General features: G+C 38.6%; 2 protein-coding genes, 1 long non-coding RNA gene and 1 pseudogene across 6 annotated transcripts; 2 read left to right on the plus strand and 2 right to left on the minus strand.

Moving 5' to 3' along the window:
- On the plus strand, positions 1-1,815 carry LOC139809234 (uncharacterized; annotated as a pseudogene).
- Positions 1,811-4,356, minus strand: LOC139809245 (uncharacterized). The gene is made up of 4 exons (XR_011731066.1): positions 3,997-4,356; positions 3,640-3,801; positions 3,293-3,564; positions 1,811-2,898 (listed from the first exon to the last, which is right to left on the minus strand). It is a non-coding gene; the product is annotated as an uncharacterized lncRNA (long non-coding RNA).
- Positions 4,357-4,888: 532 nt separating this feature from the next.
- Positions 4,889-8,062, plus strand: Mkp-4 (MAPK Phosphatase 4). 3 transcript variants are annotated; one of them, XM_071770005.1, is made up of 2 exons: positions 4,889-5,369; positions 6,109-8,062. In XM_071770005.1, the coding sequence occupies exons 1-2, from the start codon at positions 5,350-5,352 to the stop codon at positions 7,154-7,156; spliced, it is 1,068 nt and encodes a 355-aa protein (XP_071626106.1). In that variant the 5' UTR covers positions 4,889-5,349; the 3' UTR covers positions 7,157-8,062. The 3 variants fall into 3 exon arrangements, with proteins under 3 accessions (XP_071626106.1, XP_071626123.1, XP_071626114.1); XM_071770022.1 differs by having other exon boundaries at positions 4,889-5,249; positions 6,091-8,062; XM_071770013.1 differs by having other exon boundaries at positions 4,889-5,249.
- On the minus strand, positions 7,748-17,294 carry LOC139808248 (uncharacterized). Of its 2 annotated transcripts, none has more exons than XM_071770034.1 (4): positions 16,972-17,294; positions 13,150-13,485; positions 11,693-11,868; positions 7,748-9,165 (listed from the first exon to the last, which is right to left on the minus strand). In XM_071770034.1, the coding sequence occupies exons 2-4, from the start codon at positions 13,277-13,279 to the stop codon at positions 8,710-8,712; spliced, it is 762 nt and encodes a 253-aa protein (XP_071626135.1). In that variant the 5' UTR covers positions 13,280-13,485; positions 16,972-17,294; the 3' UTR covers positions 7,748-8,709. The 2 variants fall into 2 exon arrangements, with proteins under 2 accessions (XP_071626135.1, XP_071626142.1); XM_071770041.1 differs by lacking the exon at positions 16,972-17,294 and adding an exon at positions 13,555-13,699.
- Between the last annotated feature and the right edge of the window lie 8,063 nt (positions 17,295-25,357).

The raw sequence follows: 25,357 nt of genomic DNA on the forward strand, positions 1-25,357 counted from the left end.
CGCTGTAGAGCGTCCCGACGACAGCTGTGTAAAAAAACGGTACCCACGATTCCGGATCTCCAATCATCGCTTCAGCCTATACATATGTTTTTCTTTTTCAGCACATGAGGAGGAGGAGGAGAGAAAAAGGAAAGAAAAGGAGGAGGAGGAGGAGCGTGATGAGGAGCTTAATTCCATCGTGAGCCAACTATAGTTCGTCGATTAAGCCCAAGTTGAACGAAATCGGTGAGGAGGCCACTATTCTTCAGATTTACCTTATTTTTTAGTGTGATTAGCTTCTTAATTTATTATACAGAGTTGGCGGAAGCAACAGTTCTACATAACCTGTCATATACAATATTATATTTTTTCCGCAGGTATTACACTGGTGAAAAACATTTTGAAGAAAGATGCAGTGCCATCCATATTTTCATGGAGAAAAAAATTGGACATTTCGCAAGATGCTCGTTCCAGACGACAGGAGCAAAGAGAGCTGAAACTAAACCAAAACAGGCTGATGGTTAAGAGCCCCATTTCCGATTCATGTCCAGCTGTTGATGTTGAAGAAAGTGACAAGCTTATGGAACCAGTTCTCCCTCTATCTAGTGAAAACACTAATCATTACATAATTGACATCCCTATCAGTTGTGAAATTGAAGTGAGAAGTACCTCAAATAATGCAAGTGTCAATCAAAGCATCGAAGAAAGAGCATCCTGTCCTAAAGCAAAACCTAAACTTTCTCAAAATAAAACTTTTGTTAACGCTGCCACTCACACACAAACCATCTTGAAGAATACTTTTACTATAGACACATTTGGTAACAAGACAGACGCTGTAATGTACTATACTGGTCTTGAATCCTTAGAGAAGTTCAAATTAGTTTTATATAGTTTAGGGCCAGCAGCTTATGAGCTAAAGTACCGCTATGATACGGTATCAAATATTAGTGTTGAGGATCAATCAATTTTTTATAACTCTCATTAAGTTGAGGAGAGCCATACCTGATTTAGGTTTAGCTTACATGTTTGATGTCAGCAAAAAGACAATTCAGAATATTGTTATTACATGGATACGTTTTATGTATTGTCAGTGGTCTGAAATAGACATATGGCCTAGCAAAGACCTCATAATGTATTATATGCCCTCAGGATTTAAACAGATGTATCCTTCAACTAGGGTTATAGTAGATGGAACAGAATTTCCTATCGCTGCTCCTACAAATCCTACATTTAAGCAAGCAACCTTTAGCACATACAAGAACAAAACTACATTGAAAGTATTAGTTGGTGCAACGCCTAGTGGACTTATTTCCCATATTTCGCCAGCTTATGCGGGGTCAGTGAGTGATAGAGCGATAGTTGAAAGAAGTGATCTTATTAAGAAGTGTGATCCTGGTGACTCTGTAATGGCTGATCGTGGATTTATAGTCCAAGATTTGTTTGCTCCAAGCCAAGTATCCATAAATATACCAGCTTTTCTAAAAGGCAGGACTCAGTTACCAGGCATGACTCTTCTTAAAGATCGCAAACTTGCCAGCAAAAGAGTCCACATAGAGAGACTCATAGGCTTAACAAAGACGTATAAAATTTTGAAAACTGAACTTCCTGTTTGCTATGTAACTGTAGGAAGTGAAATTTTCTATGTGTGCTGTATTCTTTGTAATTTTCGAGAAAATATTGTAAGTGCAGATGCGTAAGGTTTGAAAAAGGATATCTATTTGAAAAAGGATTTTGGGTATGTTCCACAAGAATTTTGTGTACTCTTGTTTAAAATAATAATCATTTGATTGACAAATTGATTGATCAGATACAAAATAAAATACAAAATGAATGCAATGCAAACTGTTTTTTTTTAGCATAGTTACACTTGAACATACAATTCAATACCGAAAAAGCCTGCATTAAAATCACTTATTGCTATACAATTTACAATAAAACAATATAGCTACATCACAGACTATTCTATGAAACTATATAAAATACAAAACATTTGAGACATAAAAAAAGACAACGTAGAATAAAATATACAATAATACTTTCATAGATTTAATAATAAATAATTATATATAGCATCTCTCTCTGTAGATACAATATTAAAAACAAAACAAAACTTGCAATTTTCTTCTTTACATATCTATCGTATCATATTTATTTTTAATTGACTTTATGTAAAAAAGTTTATAATTTTAAAAGTAACTAGCATAATGCATAATCTGTAAAACATGGCTTGATGCCGGTAGATCAAAAATTAAAAATAAAATACTGTTTTTTAAACATTTTTGTCTCCACAAAATATATGAGATATTTAGTTGCTTAAGTCAAAATGTAAGTATATATTCTGAGTAATGCCTGTAATAATACTTATCTAAAAGAGCTGGAAGAAAATACTTCTCATAAAACAGTTTAGATAACATTACACTAATAAAAGTAGGATCTTGTTCAATTGATATTATCTTTAAATCACAATAGGTATAAACTACCAGGTAACAAACTTTTTTTTTCGCAACTGATAACTGACCTTGAATTTGGTACATATATTGATGGTCAGGTTTTAAACATAAAGAACCTTTTTCATCAAAGTACAAATATGGCACAGTAACGGGATTTATCACACTGTTACGTGAGGAGTATGGGCATTTTACTTCAATTAGATCATTTTGTCCCAACAATCTATCTGGCGAAACAGCTAAATATGGGCGTTCCTTTGACACAATTAACCCTGACTCTTCTACCTTAAATTTATTTCCAGTATATTCAATATATTTACAGACGGCAACCTCTTCATTAATGATACCATGATCCATTGCCGCACTGTGTATTTTCTTTGGATTCAGCAGTCTTAAAGCAAGTGATCTCGCAGCCTCTTCCGTTTTAGCCATACAGCAATCTTTAAAGTGACTAGCTGTCATACGAACCTTCCTACGAGTAAACCACAGAGGATTATTAGACTGACCACGAGTTTCTATCTCTATTTTTACCACATCTTCATCTGCCACATCAAGAAGGAGCATGGATTAAAGCAGTTTATTTTTAGGATTCACTCGTGAATATGTATGATCCAATTCTACGCCATAGGGATTTGCGGGAACAAAAAGGTGCTTGAAAGGCATGCTCGAATTAAATGATGCACACAAATTATGAAGTCTTTCTTTGCTATATCTCCCCCTGTATTTCGGAGATCTGGGATCAAACGGATTGGATGAATGGTTACTTTTCAGGGAAGCAGCTTTCAATGGAGTGCCTTGGTACTTCTTCTTTGGTTTATGGAAAGTTTGTAACTGTTGAGTACATGCCTGTCTCAATATTATATTACCTTCATGTACTATTTGTTCAATTCCAAGGAGCAGCACAATAACATGTTTGCAATGAGCTGAGCCTCCTTCTCCTGCAGCACATTCACAATGACTGGCTTCTATTACAGCTTCATTTGTAATCTTGAGATACACGTTGTAAGTCACTTTTTTGTACATCTGGGCATGTACTAGTCCTTTAAAGAAGAAAATGTCATCTCTCTTGCAGCATCTGACATATTCTAAAAACTTATCCTTGTACATGGCCTCACCCATATCATCTTTTTTCTCAAACCTGAGAACAAAAAATATGGATAATAAACAAGTGTAGAAATACTTTTACTTTATACAACTGCAGAATGCAAGTTACCTGCTTGTATAAAAATTAATATGAAGCTTGGTGATCTTTGGTCAAGTTGAATTAGCATTTATATCCTTAAATTGTTCGTCCGGAGAAAGATCAAACTGGGGAAGGACTGGATCTAAATTGACTTCAATATTAAAATTGTTATTGTTTACATATGCTGTCAACCTGGAGGGTAGAAATAAAGATTGATGACAGTTTGCACAGTAACATTATTCTAACCTCAAACCTTTATGCCTTACAAACAGTTTATTAAGGTTCATAGTTGAAGACTGTAAATATATATCTTTATATCGAGATAATGCTTCTTTTTTACCACCTTTCATTAAAATAATAATAACTTGACAAACGAAACGTATTTACCTTTCTACAAGTTCAGTCTTTCTTCCTCTCAAAGGTGCTCCCCTCTTCCTTAATTCTTCCTTCAATTCTGCAATTTTCATTTTAGAAATATCCATTCTTAATTTTTGTATTAATCTACACAATCACTATTCTCCAAATCTCTCCACTCATTAAACTTTCCACATTAAACGTAAACAGTATGACACGTCCCCAATCTCGGTGCTGCTCTCTGCGCTGAGCTTGGCTGAGCTTGTCATCTCGCCGTCCCCACCATCTTAAGTACAATCTTAAGATGTCACTAACCAATCACAGAGCCGTATTAGCATCTTAAGATATTACTTAAGACGATCTTGAAATAAGGGTTGATTTATAATAGCCGTAACCGTTGATTTAAGTCGTAATCTTTAAGAAATTGACCAATCACAGTCGAATGTGAGAAGAATAATCGACTGTGATTGGTCAATTTCTTAAAGATTACGGCTTAAATCAACGGTTACGGCTATTATAAACCAGCCCTTAAGGTGGAAGCACATAAAATTGCAGGAGCCATAAGCAGAAGGCAGAAGCCATATGCGCATGCGCTATGGTATCTGTAGAGCTCTTCAGATACCATAGCGCATGCGCATATGGCTTCTGCATTCTGCTCATGGCTCCTGCAATTTTATGTGCTTCCACCTTAAAGGTCAATCCAGACAAACTTGCATAGCGCATAAACATAAGCATAAGAATTGATTGGTCCATGTCATATCCATATGCATGTGCATAAGGAAATAGACCAATCCGTTTCTTTATGCATATGGTTATGCACCTATGCAAGTTTGTCTGGATAGACCTTTAATTACATATATACCCCGTGTTTCTTTTTTACTGGCAGTGCTGAAAATATATAGTTTGCGTCACGTAACTATAGATTTTCAGTACTGGCAGTGAATACACAGCCATAATAATCAATACCGAACGCACCGAACAGTACTGGCAGTAAAAAAGGAACACAGGGTAATCGTCGAGGTGCACAGCTGATTCTGAGACGTGTCATTTACATTTTCGATGACAATAACGTTGGTTGGATGTTGGACAGCGGCGATATTTCGCGCGTGAGCGTCACCGGCTCGTTGCGTTTGCGTAGACCCGAAAGTTCTCGAAGATGATTTGATCGAAAGCCGTCCTCTTTGAATAGTCCCGTCGGACTGCAGCAGGCTGCAGCAGCTGATGGAATATCGCGCGCGTGTCGTTTTGTTATTCGAGATACTTTAATAAAAATCACGAGGCACCAAGTGAGTTGCAAGTCAAACGACAATCTTCCCTTCAAGGCATGTCTCTCCAAAGTAGATCTGATGGCCGTTATTACTGTATTGTATACTTTTGTCGGCAAGGATGACCTTTTCTTTGTCCAGGCAAGTTCATTTTATAATTTATACCATTAATTTCGTGTCCCTTGGTCTATCGCGATTAGCCAATTAATTATTGTGCATCCATCCCTCACATGTTTAGTGTTGCTTGTGGTTTATCTTATAGATAGTCAAATCTGTCGAAAATAGATTTTGCAAAGTGTCTGCTACAAATCTTGCCCGCAAAAATCTGACAGAATCTGTTAGCCTATTTTGTGATAACAGATTGATAGCAGAAATGATATTCCGTTTAAATAATTACACGAAATGACAGATTTTGTTTACATTCTACTGGCGAGCTCTGCTAGCAGAAATGAGTAATACAGGTTGATGCTACGCTGCTGTAATATTCTGCCCGCATCTGCTTGCAAACTGCTAGTATACTGCAGACATTTTACTTATTGAACATACGTTTAATTTTAGTGATCTAAGTTTTATCCTGTTAATATTTTGTTCAGTAATATATTTATATGTTTATTTTTATAAGGATGATGTGTAAATAGAGAATAATAATTAAATAAGTGCCATTAGACCTAAACATGTAGTGAAAATGTACTTCCACCTTTTAAACTTCTACTCTCCGTTCCTGTATCAGTTATTTCAATTTAAATGTTATCTATAATATCAATGTGGAATGCGTCATACGTTGATCCGCCACCTATTTTGGATGTAATGAAGTAAATAGCACGCCTAATGGTAAGATTAGGTTCAGAAATATCCTCCGCAGCTTTGCTCATGATTGCAGAGTGCTGAGTATGGCGAAGGGAGACACGAGTAAGTTAACAAGAGAAGATTTTGATGCTGGTCCGTGCAGCTTTGACGAGATCGAGCCGGGCTTGTTCCTGGGTAATTTGACGGCTGCCACAGATGTTGACTGGCTGAAGGACGCTGGAATAACTCGTATATTAACAATAGATTCATGTCCGTTGCCAAGAAAGATCCAGGAACGTCTTCCGAATTTAATCATTAAGTATATTCAAATGACGGATATGCCGCGAGAAGATCTGCTAACGCACTTTGAAGACTCCTACGAATTCATCGACCGTGCCCTCGACTCTGACGGCAGGGTACTGGTGCATTGTTACTTCGGCGTGTCGCGATCCGCTACCCTGGTGATTGCGTACATCATGAAGAAGCGCAAGTTGAGCTTCGTGGATGCGCTCCAAGTGGTGAAATCGAAGCGTCGCTTTGTCGCGCCGAACCCAGGCTTCGTGGCGCAGTTGCGGCTCTACGAGAACATGGACTACGGCGTCGACAGTACCAATGTGCAGTTCAAGATGTATCGTTTGCAGATCGCCGCCGACAAGGTGCGCAAAGCTCGCATTCTTCCCCAGAGCTGCGTCGATCTAATCAAGCCGGATCCCGCGCTGACAACCATGCGTCCTGAGCCGTCGGTTTATCGTTGTAAGAAGTGCCGTCGCATCGTGGCGAGCGCCAGCAACATTTTGCCCCATGCACCGCGCGAGAAGCAGATCTGGCGGCATATCAGCGTCAAAAGCGTCCTGAAGGACGGCGAGAGCTATGACAAATTGATCCAGAGGAGAGACGACTCGGCGCGAGTCGAGCTCTGCGACAAGATCTACTTCGTAGAACCGTTGGCCTGGATGCCCGACATTACGCATAACGTTGAGGGCAAATTGAACTGTCCTAAATGTAACACAAAACTCGGCGCGTACAGCTGGATCGCCGGCAGTCAGTGCCCCTGCGGAAGTAAGATCGCACCGGCTTTTTATCTGGTCCCGTCCAAGCTCGACTGGAGCAATGTTGTGCAGAATGTTCAAGTAACGGTATAGTACTGAGGCACATAATAAAAAATATGTTGGAAATAACACGCGTAACACGCGACCTTAAGTGAATTTATGAAGATGGAAATCTCGAATTTTATATTCGATGAAATTTTTCAAGGTTGTTGATATACTCGTCAAGGCAATACAAGTCAGGAAAAATGTTGTGAAAATGTTGAAAAAACGTCTATCTAGACGCTATAATGTTTTGGATACCTTGTAGGTATCCTTTTGATGTTTTTTGAATGTTTGTCTTGTTAAATTATAACATCATTATCAAATGGTCCAAAATGATTGATGTAGTCGTTGATATTTGACCCTCGGCAGGTAATATATATCTTTTTAAGCTGTTAAGTTTAAATCATTCCATGTAAAATATCGTCCAAGTTAAAAAAATCTATTAAAAGAAGAATTAATAAAGAAAATAATTTTAATCATACCACTTTATGAACGTGAGATCTTGCGTTATTTGCACTTTACTTTTAATTACACCAACGTTTTGTGCCACGAGCTTAAAAAACTCCATAGTACCTGCTGAGGGAGAATAATACATTGAGTGAGACACAAAATACGGATAACGATCAATATGTATACGCCGGCTGACTGTATTCTAATCCTGTGCCAATATATATTTCGATATGTGTACATATATACATGTATTTGTTACATATATCTATATGTTGTGTACTTTTCTGATTATATATATGTATACTTATATCAATGAGAGAAACATACCCGAAGACGTTCTCCGATCTCAATGTTTTTATTGCACACGATGTTGTCTATACCATCTACATATATCTGTAATAAGGCCACAAATCTGTGTAGAATGCCGTCTGTATATCCTGTACTTAAAATATTCCAATACACTTCCGCATATAACTTAATGTGCTACTCTATCGACGGGAAAAAGAAGCGCTATGACTTATTTACTTGTTACCCTGTGTGTTCAGAACTTACAGCTTAAACCTAATCTAATCAGTTAAACATTATCGTTGGTTATAAGGCACACGATCAACGTTGGACGCTTGCAGCGATAATTCGTAGAATATCCGACGTACCGTTTTTGCACATAGCCCCAGGGATGCTAGATGCTGCGCGAGATCATCTTGACGTGACTACGATCTCAAATTTATTCTTAACAGTCAAGCTTATCTTTGGTTTGAATGATTCGAATAAACTCTGGTCACTTATAAAAATCCCAATAAATAATTCTTCACATATCTACGTCACTTCATATCTCCAGAATATTGGAGTAACGGTCTGTTCCGCGAGAGAAGAAAGTTAATAAAACCGTAATAAATATTCCAGTCTTCAATGCACGAATTTATAACTGGATATTATGTCCTAAGAAACAGTTTCGCGCCGCGTCTTAAGTCTTATATAACTTCGAGAAAGATCATTTTTCATACGTATTTTTTTTAATAAAAATATTTTTTTGTGTGATTTAAGTAAATTCGATCTCGATTTCAAAAGCTTAAATTCTCTCGAGTTAAATTACATTTTCAAAGACTTAGCGTTACATTCTCGCGTTCTCGGAGACTCGACTTCCAGGGACAGTGTCACATACTCGCGTGCATCGCTGGATACGTCGAGCCGTAGGGGTGCGCCCGCAGCCTCAGGGCGCTCAGACCGTTCACGGCGGCACCGTCGAGGGTGCCGTGGTGGATGTCGGCCTGATGATGATGGTACGGCGGCAGGCCGACGTTCGCCAGGCCGCCGTTCGCGGCGAAGCCGTGGCAGCCGGCGGCGGTCGCGGCGGCGGTTTGCACCGCGTAATGCTGCGGCGTCGCTCGCCAATAATCGCCGTAAGAATACTGCGCCGTCACTTGGGTGGTAGCAGCCGCGCCCTGCGACGATTCCGCGTTGCTCTCCGCCGGATGCTGCGGAGGATGCGACACCCTGATCGGGCGCAGCGGTAGCGCGGCCTCCATCTCCCTGCCCGCGGAGACGCCCCGGCTCATCGCCGAGCTCCGCTCGTTCCGTCGGAACTTCGCCCGCCGATTCTGGAACCACACCTGCACAGAAAAAACGACATGGTACACTTTTGCTGGCGGTGCTTTTATCTCCGCTGTCGATTATTAAAGATGAAATCCTCTGAGGATTGACAAGAATGAAAAATGATAAAACGAACTCTCTATGTGCGAACAGGATCGCGATTTTTATACGCGATTGGGGGATAATAAAAGAAGAAAACCAGGGGGGATATATCTGCTATTTTTAACCCGGGAACGGGTGTTTGATTTTTTTTTTTTTTTGCATAAATGGTCACCTGGAATTTTTACATCTCACGTAAAAGTCATTGTTATTATTTTATTACATATTGCATATATTTTTATTGTTCTATAAATTATTAATAATTGAGGACAATAAAGAAAAAGAGAAAAAAAATATTTAAAAAATGAAAGGAGCACATTAAAATTACTGTGCGCTTTATTCTTTCGATACTGGGGTGTTAAATTCATTGGATGAATAAAAATTTTAATAAAATAAGGACTAGAGAGAGTTCCAAGAGTAATATTGCAATTTTACTTCTATGCATGATCGCGACAATAAGAAAACATAATTTTTAAGAATCAATTATAGGCGTGGGGGCGTACGTGTTGCTGAAAACGTGTCTGATACGCATTACAGTAAATTCACAATAAATAAATTCAATTTATTGACCCAAAAGATTAACGCTCCTCAAAGTCGTGCTTTAATGTCTCTTTGCGGATGGTAGTTTATTCATTTGCGGATCTTAATTTTAGTCATCTAACGTGTAAGTATATATTTATTAATTTAGCTTCACTGATTAGCGCTTCATCGAGTTTCTTCCGATCTCTCAAAAGCGTACGCCTGTCTCTCAAATAAATTCCACGAATTGAAGTCTTAGAATATAACTCAAACAAATCCGACTCAAAGGACCACGCCGCCTTTTAGGAACATCTTCGGCGAAAATCTAATGGATCTGACATGACCCGACTATCGCAAATGCTCCTCGTCCGACATCACTCGCGAGGAAGACCAAGCTTGCACAAGACAAATAAATTCGATTTGAAGAACACGCTCTCCGCTCTCAGAGAATCACCTCTTCTAACGAAAAACCGTCGGCGCAACACTTGATACGCTCTCTCGCGCTATTGACGCGCCTTCTCGTCTCGCGTTACTCCAAAAATCTCGCGTCTTCGAGCGGGAAGACGCGGCGGCGCGGCGCGGCGGGGCCGGAGGGATGGAAGGACGCGGCGCGCCGACCGAAGACGGGACAGCGTGACGGCTCCTGGCAGGCGTACCGACGACGCAGACAGACGCGTGTACGCGGCATGGACCGCTGGCGACGGCGACGGCGACGGCGACGCAAACACGTGCTCGACGCACGACGCCGGAGCGCGCAGATGCTGGAGCGCGCGTCGCCGTCCGGCTAATCATAGCTCTCTATCTTTCTCATTCTCCCCATCTCTCTCGCCGCTCTGACAACCTGTCTCCTCCGATTTTCTGCCTAGCTGTCCGCGACCTCCACCTTCCGCCGCCTCCTCCTCCCCTTCATCCTCCTCCTTCTTCTTCTTCATCTTTCTTTCCCTCGTGTTACTGGCGACGCGTTACGTTCGGTACAAGAGCCTAACACATGTGCACGTCGTGATACTTTCTCGGACAGCTAGTCTTCTCGGTTACCGAGTGGAAGACAGCTTCAAAGAGCGGTCCGCTCGTTCCTCTGTGGGTTGGTCGGTTGCTCGGTTGATTGGCTAGCCGGTTGGTGAACATCTCGAGGCGGCGGTTTGTCGTTCCGCCACGTTCCATCATCCTCGACCAAAGGGTGGAACAAAGATCGAACTTCATTGCGAATGATACACTTTACCGATGTATCCCAATTTGATGTATCCCAATTTGATGTATCCCAAATCCTTTAATTATTTCTGTTTATCTAATATTTTCTGGATATCAATTCAGTTGTATGTTCCTCGAGACAATCAACGTTATGAGCTCTTTTCACACACTTCTATTATATGTTTAGATTCTTAAAGCCAGTAAATAAATGAGACTATGGTACAAACGTGTTTATATAATCTAAATTACGCACCAAGAGAACGTGACAATGCATCAAATATTTGTCGGGCGAAATAAGCATTCGAAATGATTAGGAAATGATTTCTTAATTGCTTCGCACCAATCCACGCTTTCGTTGTTTACTTATGTCATAAGTAGAAATATAATCTAAAGAGATCAGCTCTCAGAGAGGCAATACAATTTATGTATTTATTATACAGATAGTATATAATTCGCTGTGCATTATTAGAAATTAGAAATATTAAAGTAAAATGGAACATAAAAAGTCAAACAAACCAGAATTTTTTATTAAATTGTAAACTATCTATATGTTAAATAAAATAATAAATACAAAGAAGAAAGGAGTCAATTATTTTCAACAAATTTCAAGATAGATTTTTGATATTCATATACAATATTTCTCAAAAATTTATAAATAAATTTATCAAAAGAAAAACTTTCGTTTACATCTGTCCCGGTTTTTACCATAGTGGAGCATGCAACTACATTACATCATATTACCTGCACTCTGGCCTCCGATAAGGACACCCTAGTCGCCAGTTCCTCGCGGACGAAGGCATCCGGATAGTGCGTTTTCTCGAAGACCCTTTCCAACGCGGCTAACTGTTGCGCCGAGAAGGTCGTCCTGCTTCTCCTGGGTCTTCTGTTCCCAGCAGCAGAAGAAGTCTCGCTGCAATCTATGAAACGTAACACGTGTCAGTGATATCTCACCGTCAATCCGGTCTTCGAAATAATTGGAAATTCCTTTGTTCATTTATTTTCCTGATAAAGTGGCATGCGCATATTTTCCTATTAGACATTTTTAAGTATTTGTACTCTCTATATGCTATTGTTATATAATTTCTGCTATTGTATATGCATGGTAAATGGTTGTATAATTTGCTTTTCGAGATTTAAAAGTTTCTAGTGTTTTACTATAATTAAATGTGCAATTTCGAAAAGAGCACATCTCGCATTTTTTGGCTTATAGGTCTTTTCACTAATATTCACTCTAATCATATAATAATACCTTGGAAATATTTTTTCTCTCATATTCTATTATGACTTGACTCTAAAATGCAAATTGTATAGTTTTGTATCACTGGGTACAACAGTTTAAAATTAAATCGGTTTTTTTTTTCATTCCTGAAAAATTTTAATTTTCAGAGATGTGCCCTTTTCGAAATGTGCACATTCAATCGACGGAAAATATTGAAACCTGTTATTTTCGACATAATAGAAATACTTATATTATCGTTCGCGCAGAACGAACGTCAATCTCGATCGCTTACGGTTATACATATACTTTTCGCGCGCGTAAAAACGTTGCTCCGCGAGAAGAATGCGAAATTATTTTTCTCGATGGTCTCTCTATCGCACAGCGAAACGTGGCGGTCTCGAAGATGCCGCTCGCGATACCGGCGGCCTGCATCGAAAAAAAAAGGAAAAAAGAGGGGAAAAAAGGAACGCGCGCGCGGGTCGACTAACAGCCGCGGCCATTCTTTGAATGACTCCACTATACTTGGGCATTCATCAAAGCGGCATAATGCGAGCAGCATGACTGGAAACGCGCGATTTCGATGAAATCAAGTGCGTCGTGAACCGCGGATTAAATGCGAAGGGATACGATTAAGTCACTCGCAATAGATGCTGCGTTCTCATGCGCTGGTAACGTATTTTCCATATTCCATAAAATTCCATTGAAATTAATTGTGCAAGTATATAGTATACATACAATTTCATAAAATTATAATTATAGTGAGATTCTAGTTACAAAGTAATAATATCGAGTGCTATTTTCGAATAATTAACGATGGAAAATAAGAGAAAGCAATAACTTTCTTATTCGCAAGTTAGTATCAAGAAACTTTCATTAAAAAGTCCTACGTTATGAGAACGTTTAATTAACACGTTGCTAGATAATTAAACAATGTCCCATTTTATACAATTACAAAATACTATACTTTCGTATTCCTTACCCAAGGAGTGCGTCGGTGTGGACAGCAGGCGCGAGACCGTGAAGTCCTGCGGAGTGTGCGAATTCGCGAGCTGCGACACTATCACGCCGCCGTTGTTCACCCCTTGCTCCGCGTCCGTCGCGGCTAACATTTTTTTTCTTCACCCCGCGCTCTCTTTTGGCGCTGCACCTTCCCTCTCACGTCGCCATGGCAATCAATACGAATACCATTGCCAAGTTCTCCGCTCTTCTCGCGGGGTCTTCTAATTTTTTAACACATCCTTCACATCCCGCGTATTTATATCACCGGGCGTCGACGCGAGCATCGTCGTCTCAATTTCGCGAGATAGAATCTCACCTGCGAGGTAGAATGACTTGAAATATTGATGCATTACAATTATACTCGAATTAACAATATAAAAGTTACATTTTACTATTGTCATTTTGCTATTAGCGCCAACGTGCACCGTGCTATATACACCGCTGAAACACGATGTAATCCGTCTCGAAACGAAGCTGCGACCAGACTCGCGGTTTAATTTCACGCGACATGATTATTCAGCCGGGATTCTCAAAATATCAGCCAGAAACTTAATATTAGCGAGGCTCGGAATTGTAGTGGAAATTCAAAATGCACGAAGATAATCTAGACGAGCCAATTCGCAACGTGATATAAGACGTATAAGACGTGTGTGCGAGATGAATCTGAGATGTGTGCCGTGAAACGCACATTTGTATCGTTCTACTTTGGATGATATTCAAGCGAGATATAGGTTTACAGTGTAAATATTGTGAGAGGCGCGATATCGCATGTCCTCGTGCTGGTGTTCCACCACGCGATGTCAAATGAATTTTCAACATATGTATAATAATAAAAGGGTGGACCTTGCGGCATTACATTAAGGGACTTTTTTAAGCCTACATGCGTGTCCGAAAAGACAGTAATTTTCCATATGATGACTCTAATTTCTGTCACTCTCGCTTATTCATTATACATGGCTGTATATTTTTTTGTTAAAACAAAAAGAGAAAAAGAAATATAACTGTGGTAATCAATTTCTTATAATCAATTTACTTCTTATAATAAATTTATTTATTAATTTTTCTTAGTAGAGATGTTTACAATAGTAAGTCTTTCTTCTCAAGTATATTTTTCCATACGTGATAATTATTAGATTAATATTATTAATATATTAATAATAATAATGTAATAATGTATGACAAATTCTCGTAACACATGATTATTCGATCATATCTAAAAAGTCAGTCGTTTTAACGATTTAATAATAATTTCTCCTTCTCTTTTTTCTTCTTTATATTTCTGGCGAACCAATCTGCAGCATTTGTGATCATTTTCCATCTGAGACGTTATGTTATATATATAAAATGTGACATCGAAATTACAACGATCAGCGTTATGAATTATGGTCGTGTTTTACCGTAATATTTTTTGCGAATTGGCTTGATTGTAGCACGTATTCTCGTCATACGTTTAACGTTAAATCGGGTAATGCTATTTATCTCACGTTGACCCTGAGCGCAATCTTCGTATCGGGAGATTAAAATTTGGAATTGGGCGTTCGCATTTAGCACTAAGTGCGGCTAAATAGAGGTGTGACGTATTAGAATCTAGGTCTATTCGTAATTTGAACGAGGCAGAAAAGCAACAAGATGATAATGGTTTGGTGCAAAGCAATTCCGATCCGCTAAAATCAACTCAATTTCTTGAAACAGTCTTTTTTCAGAACTTAAATCAATCTACATCTACTTTTCTCAGTTGTACGTATTTGCCTTAAATTGAAATGGAAAAATATATATGCACACGTTGAACTAGAATTTTGAATCTTTTAACGAAAGATTTCGGATAAAAGATTTTATCAATTTAACGTATGTGATCGATAAAGAATGACGATTATTTATGGCGGTGAGTGTGCGGAACCCGCACGTTTATGCGTAATTTGTCTTGGGAAATGTTAATTAAAGCATTTTCGAGCTCGAGCGTGACGGTGCAATTAGGGCCACGTGCCAGCGGTTGCAAAGTGTTCGTAGACTGTTTGAAACTCGTTCATACTTCAACCGTATATAAATAATTCTCTTAGTATATCTGTCTTGCAAAATTTAACCGGGTATATAGACGTAAACACCGTTGATAAAGTACAATAATTTAATATCGTTCTCACGATGAAATATGTTCTTGGCAGTTTAAGCACCTTCTATAATGTAAAAATATAACAGAAAATGTGTAAGAAACATCGAAAAGTTATGAGTAAACAAACGCAAATATGTTGCAAGAAGAACGCATTTTAATTTAATTATTACTAGAAGTAAAATAATAAAAAAAATTAACACTTTTTACACACTGTTTTCTATAAAAACGATTCGACGAGAAAAGTGGTTCACAAAACGAGTGCGACAGAAAAGAATGAAACCTCCAGCATCACTGTTAATAAATTATATCTTATATATGCGTATATTTTTTTTCATTTTGCATTTATTATAAATTGTCGTTTTATTAATTAACTGCGATCGATCGTTCTAAAATTATCGCTAAAATCTCAAGAATACGGCAATACGAATTGAATTGTCGTCGTAAATTATTCTTGTCACAGGCGCATTATGCCTTATTGCACTTACGGCGGTAATTTTATAAAGATATATGTACATGTGTGTTAATACACATGCGTCGTCCAATTTTCGATTTGTCACGCGCGTCTCATTCAATATTCAAGTAAAATTCATCTGGCTTTCTCGCTGTCGGAAAATATGCTAATTTCGATATTTATGAGCGTAATCAAGCGGTTAAAATCCGCGCACGCGTCCCAATTCAATTACAATTCGTTACGGGCTTCTGGTCGTCGTTAGGTACACATCCGGGGTTCCGAATTTCCTCACCGCCCGAATAATAATTAGAGCGGTGATTTTTCTGGCTAGAGAAGTTTCCGACTGCCCCAATTATTAGAACACGGATCTTTGATATTTATTGAATTTTTTTTCCGAATTGACCATTTTTTTATGATTGCCTCTTTATTTTCTTGCCATTTATATTACTGATCAAATAATTAGATATATTTTGCGTATTGCTGATATACACAAGTATTAATTATAATATACAAATGCACATAAGTAATATTATTATATTTGTAAAAAATTATAAACAATATAAATGCATATAATATATATATATATATATATATATATATATGTTACAACTGAATTCTTATCTAGGTAGAAAGAATTGACTTCTGAAAAAAATCTGAAAATTTCGTGACGTATTTGAATTTTATGCTAGGCCAACCAATGACCTAGCTGAGGCAATTCTTATCGAGTGTCGATTAAGCTTATTAACCCTTAAACTACGGTACCCGCCAATTGGCATTTTATCGCGCAACGACGATCACGATTTGACCTCAGCTTTCATCACCGATTACGGATATATTGTTCTACATATTTTTTTCTTTCTTTTTCCTAGCTAATTCTTATGTCAGTAAGATTCTGATAAAACTGAGTAAATAAAGTAATAAAAATTGAAAAATCTGAAATAACCATGATTTTTTTTTACTAACGATGATGTACTTTATTAATGCTTGGGTCTTGATTGCGGTATATTTATGGAAATACGTCGAGAAATTCAAGTTTAACGATTAGAAATTAATCTCGTTCTCAATGCTGCGCAAAATCACGAGATATCCGATTCTCCGGAGTTTTACGATACAGTTGACATTTCACAATTGGCGCTTTCCAATCAACGTAATTTTATACTCTCGCAACTTCTACACCGAGTTTTGATCAAGTTCGTTAGTATCTTATGCCTCCTAACTTCGATCATAAAGTTTCCTGGACATACCTGATACCTGCCGACTACTACCCCACTTTCCTTCACGCTTTCTCACCAACTTCCGCTGGACCAACTTTTATCTCATAAAGCAAACTTGGCTTGAAAGTTCTCTATTCACTTCCGAACTTAAACGATCGATACACGTCCGTCATAGATCGCAATTTGCGTTAAGAGTGACGTAAACTGCGGAGACCGTAATTTCCACTGTCGCGGAGTTACAGCGGCTTTACAACCTGCCGATCGGGCTCGTCCGATCGCGGGATCGCGCTCGAAAACGAAGGCGTCATTTTGCTCTCGGGCAGCGAGATGCCAACTGACTTGGCCGAGTTAAGACGTACTTAAAGGTCCTCATCGGCTCTCCACCTCCGATCTTTCTTTCTCTCTCTCTCACTCTCTCTTCCTCTCTCGTTCTCTTGCGTTCTCCGCGATCCTCTCTCGGCTCGCGCTGTGTCGCTCGTCGCCCGACAAGCGGAGGGAAATAGAGCGTTTTAAGAGTAGGTGGAGATTTCCGTCGCAAGCTCCACCTTCATTAGAAGCTCATTGGTTTCTAAATGGCCACCGGCGGCCTCAGAGGCGGAAGGACGTATGTGCACGCTCTTTTATTAAGATGCGCCGCAACGCACGCAGAGCGCGGTGAGGCAATCGACTTATTTTTGTCGGTGTCACTCTAAATGCTATATGTTCTCCGCAGATTTGCGTAGCGATTGGATAGAGTGCAAAAAATCCTTCCATAAGAAAAAAACTAAAACGTCATACTTGTGTAATATGGCTCTGTCTGTTATACAGCTAAATCTAATATACGAATAATAATTAAAATAATTATTATTTATATAAGGATTAATCCTTTTTTTTGTACAGTTTTGATTAAGCTTTCTTAGCTATTCCATTTATAATCTAATATAAGATCAGAAGTCGTCATGGAGCATCTTAGAAAATCAATTACAGCTCAATGAAAATTTGAAAAAACGAAATAATAAAAAAAAAAACAAAGAAATTATTTATCGTATTATGTTCTTGTCAACGTGTTAATAAAATATTAGCGTGTTAGCGGTGATGTATGGGCGCCGGCGTTCTCGTGGTTTCGACTTTCAAGGATATGTTCCAGCAGCAATTTTTATAAACCAGAACACAAGTCTTCTTCATCATCTTCCTCCACTTCGACCTTCTCTTCTCACCGGCGGCTGGTATCCCGTTACACAAGGGTGTCGTGTATCCTTCACAATGTTCGATATACAGGGTCGGGCCATTCAGAATGATCCGGAAAGAATAAACGCTGAGGAAAGGATCTTGTTATCCATTTTTCTTGTTAACTGATATAGCTGCTGTCCCCAACTTAGCGTTTTGACAAAAGAAGTTCCAATTAAATAAATTAATGGTTTTCTATAGCATATAATTTTAATAAGAATATTATTTATCATTAAAGAAATTATTGTCACAATTGCTATTTTTGAAAGATTTTTTATAACAGAGTAGAGAACTAAAGATTTCTAAATATTATTTTGTTATTTAATTTATGTTATTTTGATTCCCTCGCTGTTTGCAATCCTGTCATAACATTTACAATCGCGTTTTTATATGCTCTTCCAAATAACTGTAATTTATTAAAAAGGTTGAGACACTAATGTCAGATTAGAAGGGGGCACAGTTAATTCTTTCGAAAATCTTGGTCTTTTTTCCCATAGTAAAATCACATAGAAAAACTCAGTTTTTTATAACTTTGCTTGTTTAGCGAGTCAATAAAGTAATACCTCATAATTCTTTTATAGAAAGTTGGGACTGGAAGGCACACCATTAATATTGAGACCGCGGCGACTTGTATAAATATTAAAGTCGCGAGAAAATGTGTGCCCTTCGGGAAAAAAATATGATCAACTCACCCTTGAATTGTAAACTGGGTAAAGGTTGTTTCTGATCCCTTATATAATCCATTGTTAACACCCCAGATATTGTCGGCTCCATCGGCTCTCTCTCTCCCTCTCTCTCTCCCTCTCTCCCTCTCTCTCTCTCTCTCTCTCTCTCTCTCTCTCTCTCTCTCTCTCTGATCTGATTCCTAATACCAGATCAATATCGAATATCAAATAGTGCAAACCCTGAGAAATTTTATTCCCTCTTTCAGATGATTAATACGACAACTCTGGAACGACTTTTCGTACGAAAGTATAATGCAGTGAGTTAAGGTGAGATTGCGCCAGCGAGAGAAACTTTACGACACAATAAAAACATTTTTAGGATCTTCTAGAATAGTGTTTTGAAATCTTTTTCTCCCAGGAGCGAAACACTTTTAAATAGAAACAATATTAACGGATAAATAGATATACATGCATGTGTGTATATATTTTATTGTGTAAACTTTTAATTAATTTATAATATAAATTTAATTAATAGTATTAATCTCAAAACTCTTATATCCTTCTTTTTCAGGTAATCGATGGATCTTCGCACATTTGTTGCGTTTATCAACTTTAGCGACGCGAGGGCCGGAAAAATAAACTCAAAAATCTGACGCTGTTTTCAATTACGTGAGATTGACGCTTGTAAAATTAGAATGCGCAAATGCGATTCCGTCGGCGTAAGCAAATTGCGCAGCAAACTATACTCCATTTTGCCGTTACCGTCGCTCGTGACGTTTCCATCGCGACGTCGGGATGCAGAAGAAATAGGAAGAAGAAAAGAGATGGTAATTTTACGGCGCGAAACGGTTGAAAGTGCGTTAAAAGCCGCACGACTGAGTGCCGACAGCTGACCGCGCTATACGGGACGTCACAAAGTTATGCACTCTTCCTCTCGACATTAATGTACGAAAGAAGAAGAGTGACGAGTTTAGATGCCAAACATTACCGCGTAATGCTATGGAACAGCGCGCTGGAATTATTTAGTATTAATAATTAAATTAAAATCTTTTTTTGAGAAATTTCTATTACATTTCGAGGAAATAAGCGAATAACTAGATTTTATATTTCGGATAGATTTAGGGAAGCTTATTTCAACAAAAATGTAACATATAATGTAATATAATTGATGGACTAATTATATAAACTTAATATTAATGTGAGAAAGTATATAACGATCGGCCATTCAAAAATGACCATCATGCATTCAAGTTCGAATCTTTTGCGTAATTAACAGCGTGTGATTTCGGAGCCGTTCTGTATACTCCGAGAGATAGGAATGATGTTAGTGGCGCGCGAGGATACACATACGCAACAGCTATATCGTCCTGCGATTTTATATGAGGCTTTTACGAGACCAAAGTCACGCTTGATGCCTGCCTCAATAAAATCCGCCAGCTACTTTTGGGAACCGCTTAAAGCCTTAATTATTTCGACGATAATAAACCGCGACGTCGTGTAGGTCGATTCTGCTACAATTAATGAACACTTAACGCCATCATCGCTCAGAACAATCGTGCCGTTTGCACTTCCGCGAAATTCGTCGGACTCGTAATTCCGTGGTAAGGTATAGTAGTTTAAGTTCGTCTATTCTTCGCAGGAAATGCAAATAATCTTGTAGGTCGAAACATTTTACATGCAGAATGATTTCCTGGGAGCAGGTGTCCCAATGAATTCGAAGTTTGCTTTCGCAAACCAGCAATCGCATAAATTGCTGAAATCTGATGGGGGATTTAAATCTGTAATATCTAATAAAGCTTTTATTGGTTAGAAAACTAAATTAACTAAGTCAAGCCAATTACAATTAATTATTCGTACCTAATCACAGTTGAATCTGTATCAAACTGTCTTTGATTAGGAACATATTTAGGAACGTACTCTTAAAATGAAGTAGAGCATATCAATCATCTGTCGTAACGTTCTTATCGTTTATCTCTACATTATCCCTTGTACTTTTGAACGTTTTGCACGTTTCCTACATGTCTACGTGTTAAAATAATCTTTCTGATCTCTTATCCAGACCACTCAGAGGTATATTCTCTTAGAACGCGGAACGCGTGAAGGAAACGTACATCTTCACGATCGCGGACTAACTGTATCTCGTTTTCGATGAGACCTCCGGGATTTACAGTGCAAAGTCGTCTCTCAAGACTCTTCCCGGCTCTTCGGTGCGGGATCTCCCCGTTTCGGTATTCGGGGGAATCGTCTTGTTTTCTCGAGATGAAAAAAAAAAAGAAGAGATATAAGCTCGCGAGCTCTCGCCGTTCCAGCAACGGCGAGACGGACGCGCGCGTCGCGACGCCGTGACACGTACACGTCGCGCGTCGTCCGCGGAGAATTATTAGGCGGGCCTGGAGCGCGTTTTCTCGCGGGGCCGTGTCGTTCCCGCGCGATGACGTCCGTCGTCGTTGTCGCCGTCCGGCGACTTTTGTTCTCCCGCAGCTCGATCTTCTTGTTACGTTGTTTCTCTCTTTCCCTTTCTGTCACGTTCCTTAGAGAGCTACGCGATCGCCAAGGAACTCGTAATCCCCCTAAAAATCTCAGCGTTCACAGTGGCGCACGCTGAGTCAGGACACACATATGCGAGAATATAAACAGGACATACGGGGATATGCATAAATCTGTCACAACGTTCATGAAAAGTAGACGGATTAGGAGGAGAATTGATAGAGATCCAACTCTCTGCAAAGTCGAATTCATCACCTCCGATGAATCGCAATTAAAATTTACTTTAGGAAGGTTTGGCTTAAAATTTAGTTCCTGAGTTTCGTATTAAAACTTGCAAAGTTGCCACAATCGATGTCAATGTTGTCTGCGAAAGTATTTTAAATTTCTGTAGAAGTTGACTTCCCCTTCCTTCAAATTCTATATGTAATTTCCCATCTCTTTCATCTCGAGTTATTTTTACTTTTCTATGTAACGACAGAAAAACGGATCAACGATGATGCGTGTCGTCTATCAACCGAAAAAGATCCCGTTCATGTTTTATTTATGTAAACGGGATTGTTCTGCTTTACCGCTCGTTCCTCCCGCAGGATTTAATTTGCAAAGCGTGCCCGGGGCTATTTATGTTTCTTCAATTACCGCGAGACTTCGAGAGAGTTTCGAATGAAACAAACCAAGACAACAAGTTTCGTGAGAGGACTCGAGGGCTTTGCGGGGCTTGGTGAATGTCCAACGTTCTGTAACGCGAGGAGGGGTCGCGTGAAACCGCATCTGCGGTTTTCTTCACCACCATGACCCAACGATGGGCGAGTAAAGTCGTTTATACATGTGCGAGAGCACGGCGAGGAACGTCGTGGAAACGCCGTTTAGGCTATTTTCCATAACATTTCCATATCCTCCGGATGGTCACTTCGTCGTCGACTTTCGGTCACCACCTTGCGCCGTCCGTCAGTAACGTGTAAAGTCTGTCGCGTTTTATTACGGTATATGAAGCGACTGTTACGAAGCGACTCGATACGCATCGGGTGCATATTGCGTCTTACGCCAAGTTAGCTTACTTATCGTTCTTATTACTTGTCGAGCAGCAAGTAAGTCTAATATCGACGATTTCTGTTCGATCTTTGCACGTGCACAAAATAGAAATTATTTAACGAATTTTCAACACAATGGATATTTTAATAAATCTTAATAAATTTCTTGATCAAAAGGTCTGAATGTTTTGTAAATTAATTTTAATGACACGTTCCTTTTGTCGCGATCACGCATGACGGCGATGCTGAGAAACGTTACAAATCGATAGAGGCTCCAGACTGACTTATTGTCGTGAGTCTCTTTTCGAATTTGCCTTTCCTCGCGAGCTCGCGAGGGGAATACCGACGTGCAAATGCACCGTGACGCCTTAAATTTCGGCGAAGAACGATGAATTCACGGCGTGGAAAGCCGAGGTGACCATTGCGCGGCCACCGTGAAGCCATCGCGTTAAGGACGATCAAAAGGACAAGGGGGCCTGAGAGCGTCGACGATGATTTTGGCAGGTCACTAACGGTCGGTTCGTCGTTACAGTTGCAATGGCACTCTCATTGCGAAGAATAGGTGACATAAAAACGTTAATTTATTTTATAAAATTTTATTCGCCAAGAATAGTGTTTTAATAATCTTTTTAATGTCTGTAACTTATTTTTATAACGTATGGCTATTAAAAAATTATCAATGGTGTATGTAACTTTGAGTTAAAATATAATAACAACTTCTTAGAGACATGAAAATATCGTTATGATGTGTTAAAAAAATAAAGAGAGAGAAAAAGAGAAAGAAAAAGAAATACAAAAAGAAGTAAAGTCTTTCAATAAATATTATATATCCAACGATAAAAGCGCATCTGTATTGTTTATAATTCAGAAACAAGAAAAAAGTCCAGATATTTTTCTCGAACTGTAGATAACAAGAGTTCTTTCTTACTGATACTTGGAAAAATAAAGGATAATTCGGGTCGCTCCGAATCTGACGATGCGATGGAAGAATTCTACAAGGACCATTATATATATATATATATATATATATATATATATATATGTACCGGTTCTCCTAAGCAAACGAGAAATCGATTGCAAATGCGGTCATCCACCACCGTAACGCCACTAAATTAAAGCACCCAGTGTGGATCTATCGCAGTCGCAAGTTCTCGTTCAAAGAAATAAAAATAAATAATACGTGGACAGATCATAAATTAAAAAAAAACTAGATGGCTGTTTTCGCCTATCACTCTTTATTCAAGAAAAACTACGCAGTAAAAATTCAAATTGATCATTGATCTGTGCGTGTATTTAATAAAAATATTATTTTGTTTATAAGTCTATTAAATTAAAAGTATTGATGTGACAGAAATAATGTATTTTAACAGGTATATTAAGCTATCCAAGCCAAATTATCAGAACACAACAAATTTTATATGAAATTAATTTGCTATTTTTTGCTTTAAAGGAAACTTTTTTGCTCCAGCTATTAAAAAGTTACGAAGGGCTGGATAGCTTAAGCTATATTAAAATATATTCCAACCCTTCGTAACTTTTTAATAGCTGGAGCAAAAAAATTATTTTTAAAGGCAAAAAATACCAAATAATTAGCAAATTAATTCCATATAAAATTTTTTGTTTTCTAATAATTTGGCTCAGATAGCTTAATATACCTTATTTTAACTCAGATTTGATGATGAAAAATTAGCAAGAAATTGAGTTTCTAACCAATATGTAATAAAAAGTTGAGAAATCTTTTTAAAATTAATTTTTTGAGGTGAACAAAAGCACAAAATCGAGGACAAGGCCAACACAGATAACGTTCCGGTTAGTTTTCCTCGAGAAGAAAAAGCGAGGAAAGCTGAAAAATCTCTCTGACGAAGGGTGAGGAGTAGTGCTCTATCTTTCGGTTCACCCCTCGTTCGGTCAATTAGAAGTGTCATACGTCATTCCCGCCAATTAGTGGTGGAGAAAGCGGTGTCTCGTCCGGAGAGATGCACCGCCGCTTTAAACTTCTTTTTCTCTTTAACATTTCGTTTCTTTTGCATACACGCGAGATGACAAAACGAGAATAATTTTACGCATTATCTTATGCCCTCGTAAAAATCCTGTCGTCGCGTATTTTTTGCTAGCAAAATACCCCTAAAATTTGTGACTATAAGTACCGTTCAAAAATCACAAATATTAAAAATTGATATTATTATAAAAAAAATCTTGAAAATTGATTATACACAATTTATATGCTATTATTTTTTATACGTATATTAATATTAAGTAAAGTATAAGTTTCGGATTTAATGACGAGCGAAAAATATTTATACTTTTAAATATTTACTGATATTATTATCAATGCTAAGATTTTTTACTTTCATGAAAATCTATAAATTTGAGAGATAACAGAAAAGTGTTTTTAACTTAGTATATCGAAGAAAAACCTGAAATGGTTATCATAATAAATGATATTATCTTGATGGCTTATTGCTCTAAAGAAAAAAAGATGATTTATTCATGTCCTCTATCGCGTGATAATTAATAATGCATGCATCGCGATTGATAAGAAATCATCCAGTGTTTTTAAAGCGTCAAATAGATTAGTATCGACAGCAAAGTATTGTACCGAAGCATTGATAATATCGCGAAGGGGGTCGTAGAAAAGTTACACGTGGCGCAATTTCGTGGCTGGCGTACATTCGGGTAAGTACACGCGGGGGTACGCGGCACTCCCTTTCGATTTAACAGAGCGTGAACTCCGTTATACCCGCCGTCGGTCGACCCCCCTTGGCCATAGGGGGCGGCGACGGTGGTCCACACGGTCAGCGGTTAAAAGTAAATTACGCATTCATGGTATTCCGCATGGTGTTGCGCAGGCTACGTAATATATGTCAAGGGTTGTGACCACCTCGGCACAAAGGGAGGGGGCGTGCATACACACGTGCATAATGCGAGCGGCACAAACGCAGCGGCACATTCGGCGGCGGACCCCTTCGAATCGCTCGGGGGGAGGAGTGCACTCGCCACGGTAATGTCGAGGAGCTAATTATGGGCCAC

The sequence above is a fragment of the Temnothorax longispinosus genome, chromosome 1, assembly GCF_030848805.1.
Source record: "Temnothorax longispinosus isolate EJ_2023e chromosome 1, Tlon_JGU_v1, whole genome shotgun sequence".
Classification (NCBI taxonomy): Eukaryota; Metazoa; Arthropoda; class Insecta; order Hymenoptera; family Formicidae; genus Temnothorax; species Temnothorax longispinosus.

Bases quoted from the DNA above. Each gene is read 5' to 3' on its own strand.
- LOC139808248 (XM_071770034.1), bottom strand. From the start codon at position 13,279: ATGTTAGCCGCGACGGACGCGGAGCAAGGGGTGAACAACGGCGGCGTG. The intron at 11,869-13,149 runs GTAAGGAATACG...TACGTTTCATAG, and splicing joins CACACCGACGCACTCCTTGG to ATTGCAGCGAGACTTCTTCT. The intron at 9,166-11,692 runs GTAATATGATGT...TTTTCTGTGCAG, and splicing joins TATCGGAGGCCAGAGTGCAG to GTGTGGTTCCAGAATCGGCG.
- Mkp-4 (XM_071770005.1), top strand. From the start codon at position 5,350: ATGACCTTTTCTTTGTCCAG. The intron at 5,370-6,108 runs GCAAGTTCATTT...TCATGATTGCAG, and splicing joins ATGACCTTTTCTTTGTCCAG to AGTGCTGAGTATGGCGAAGG.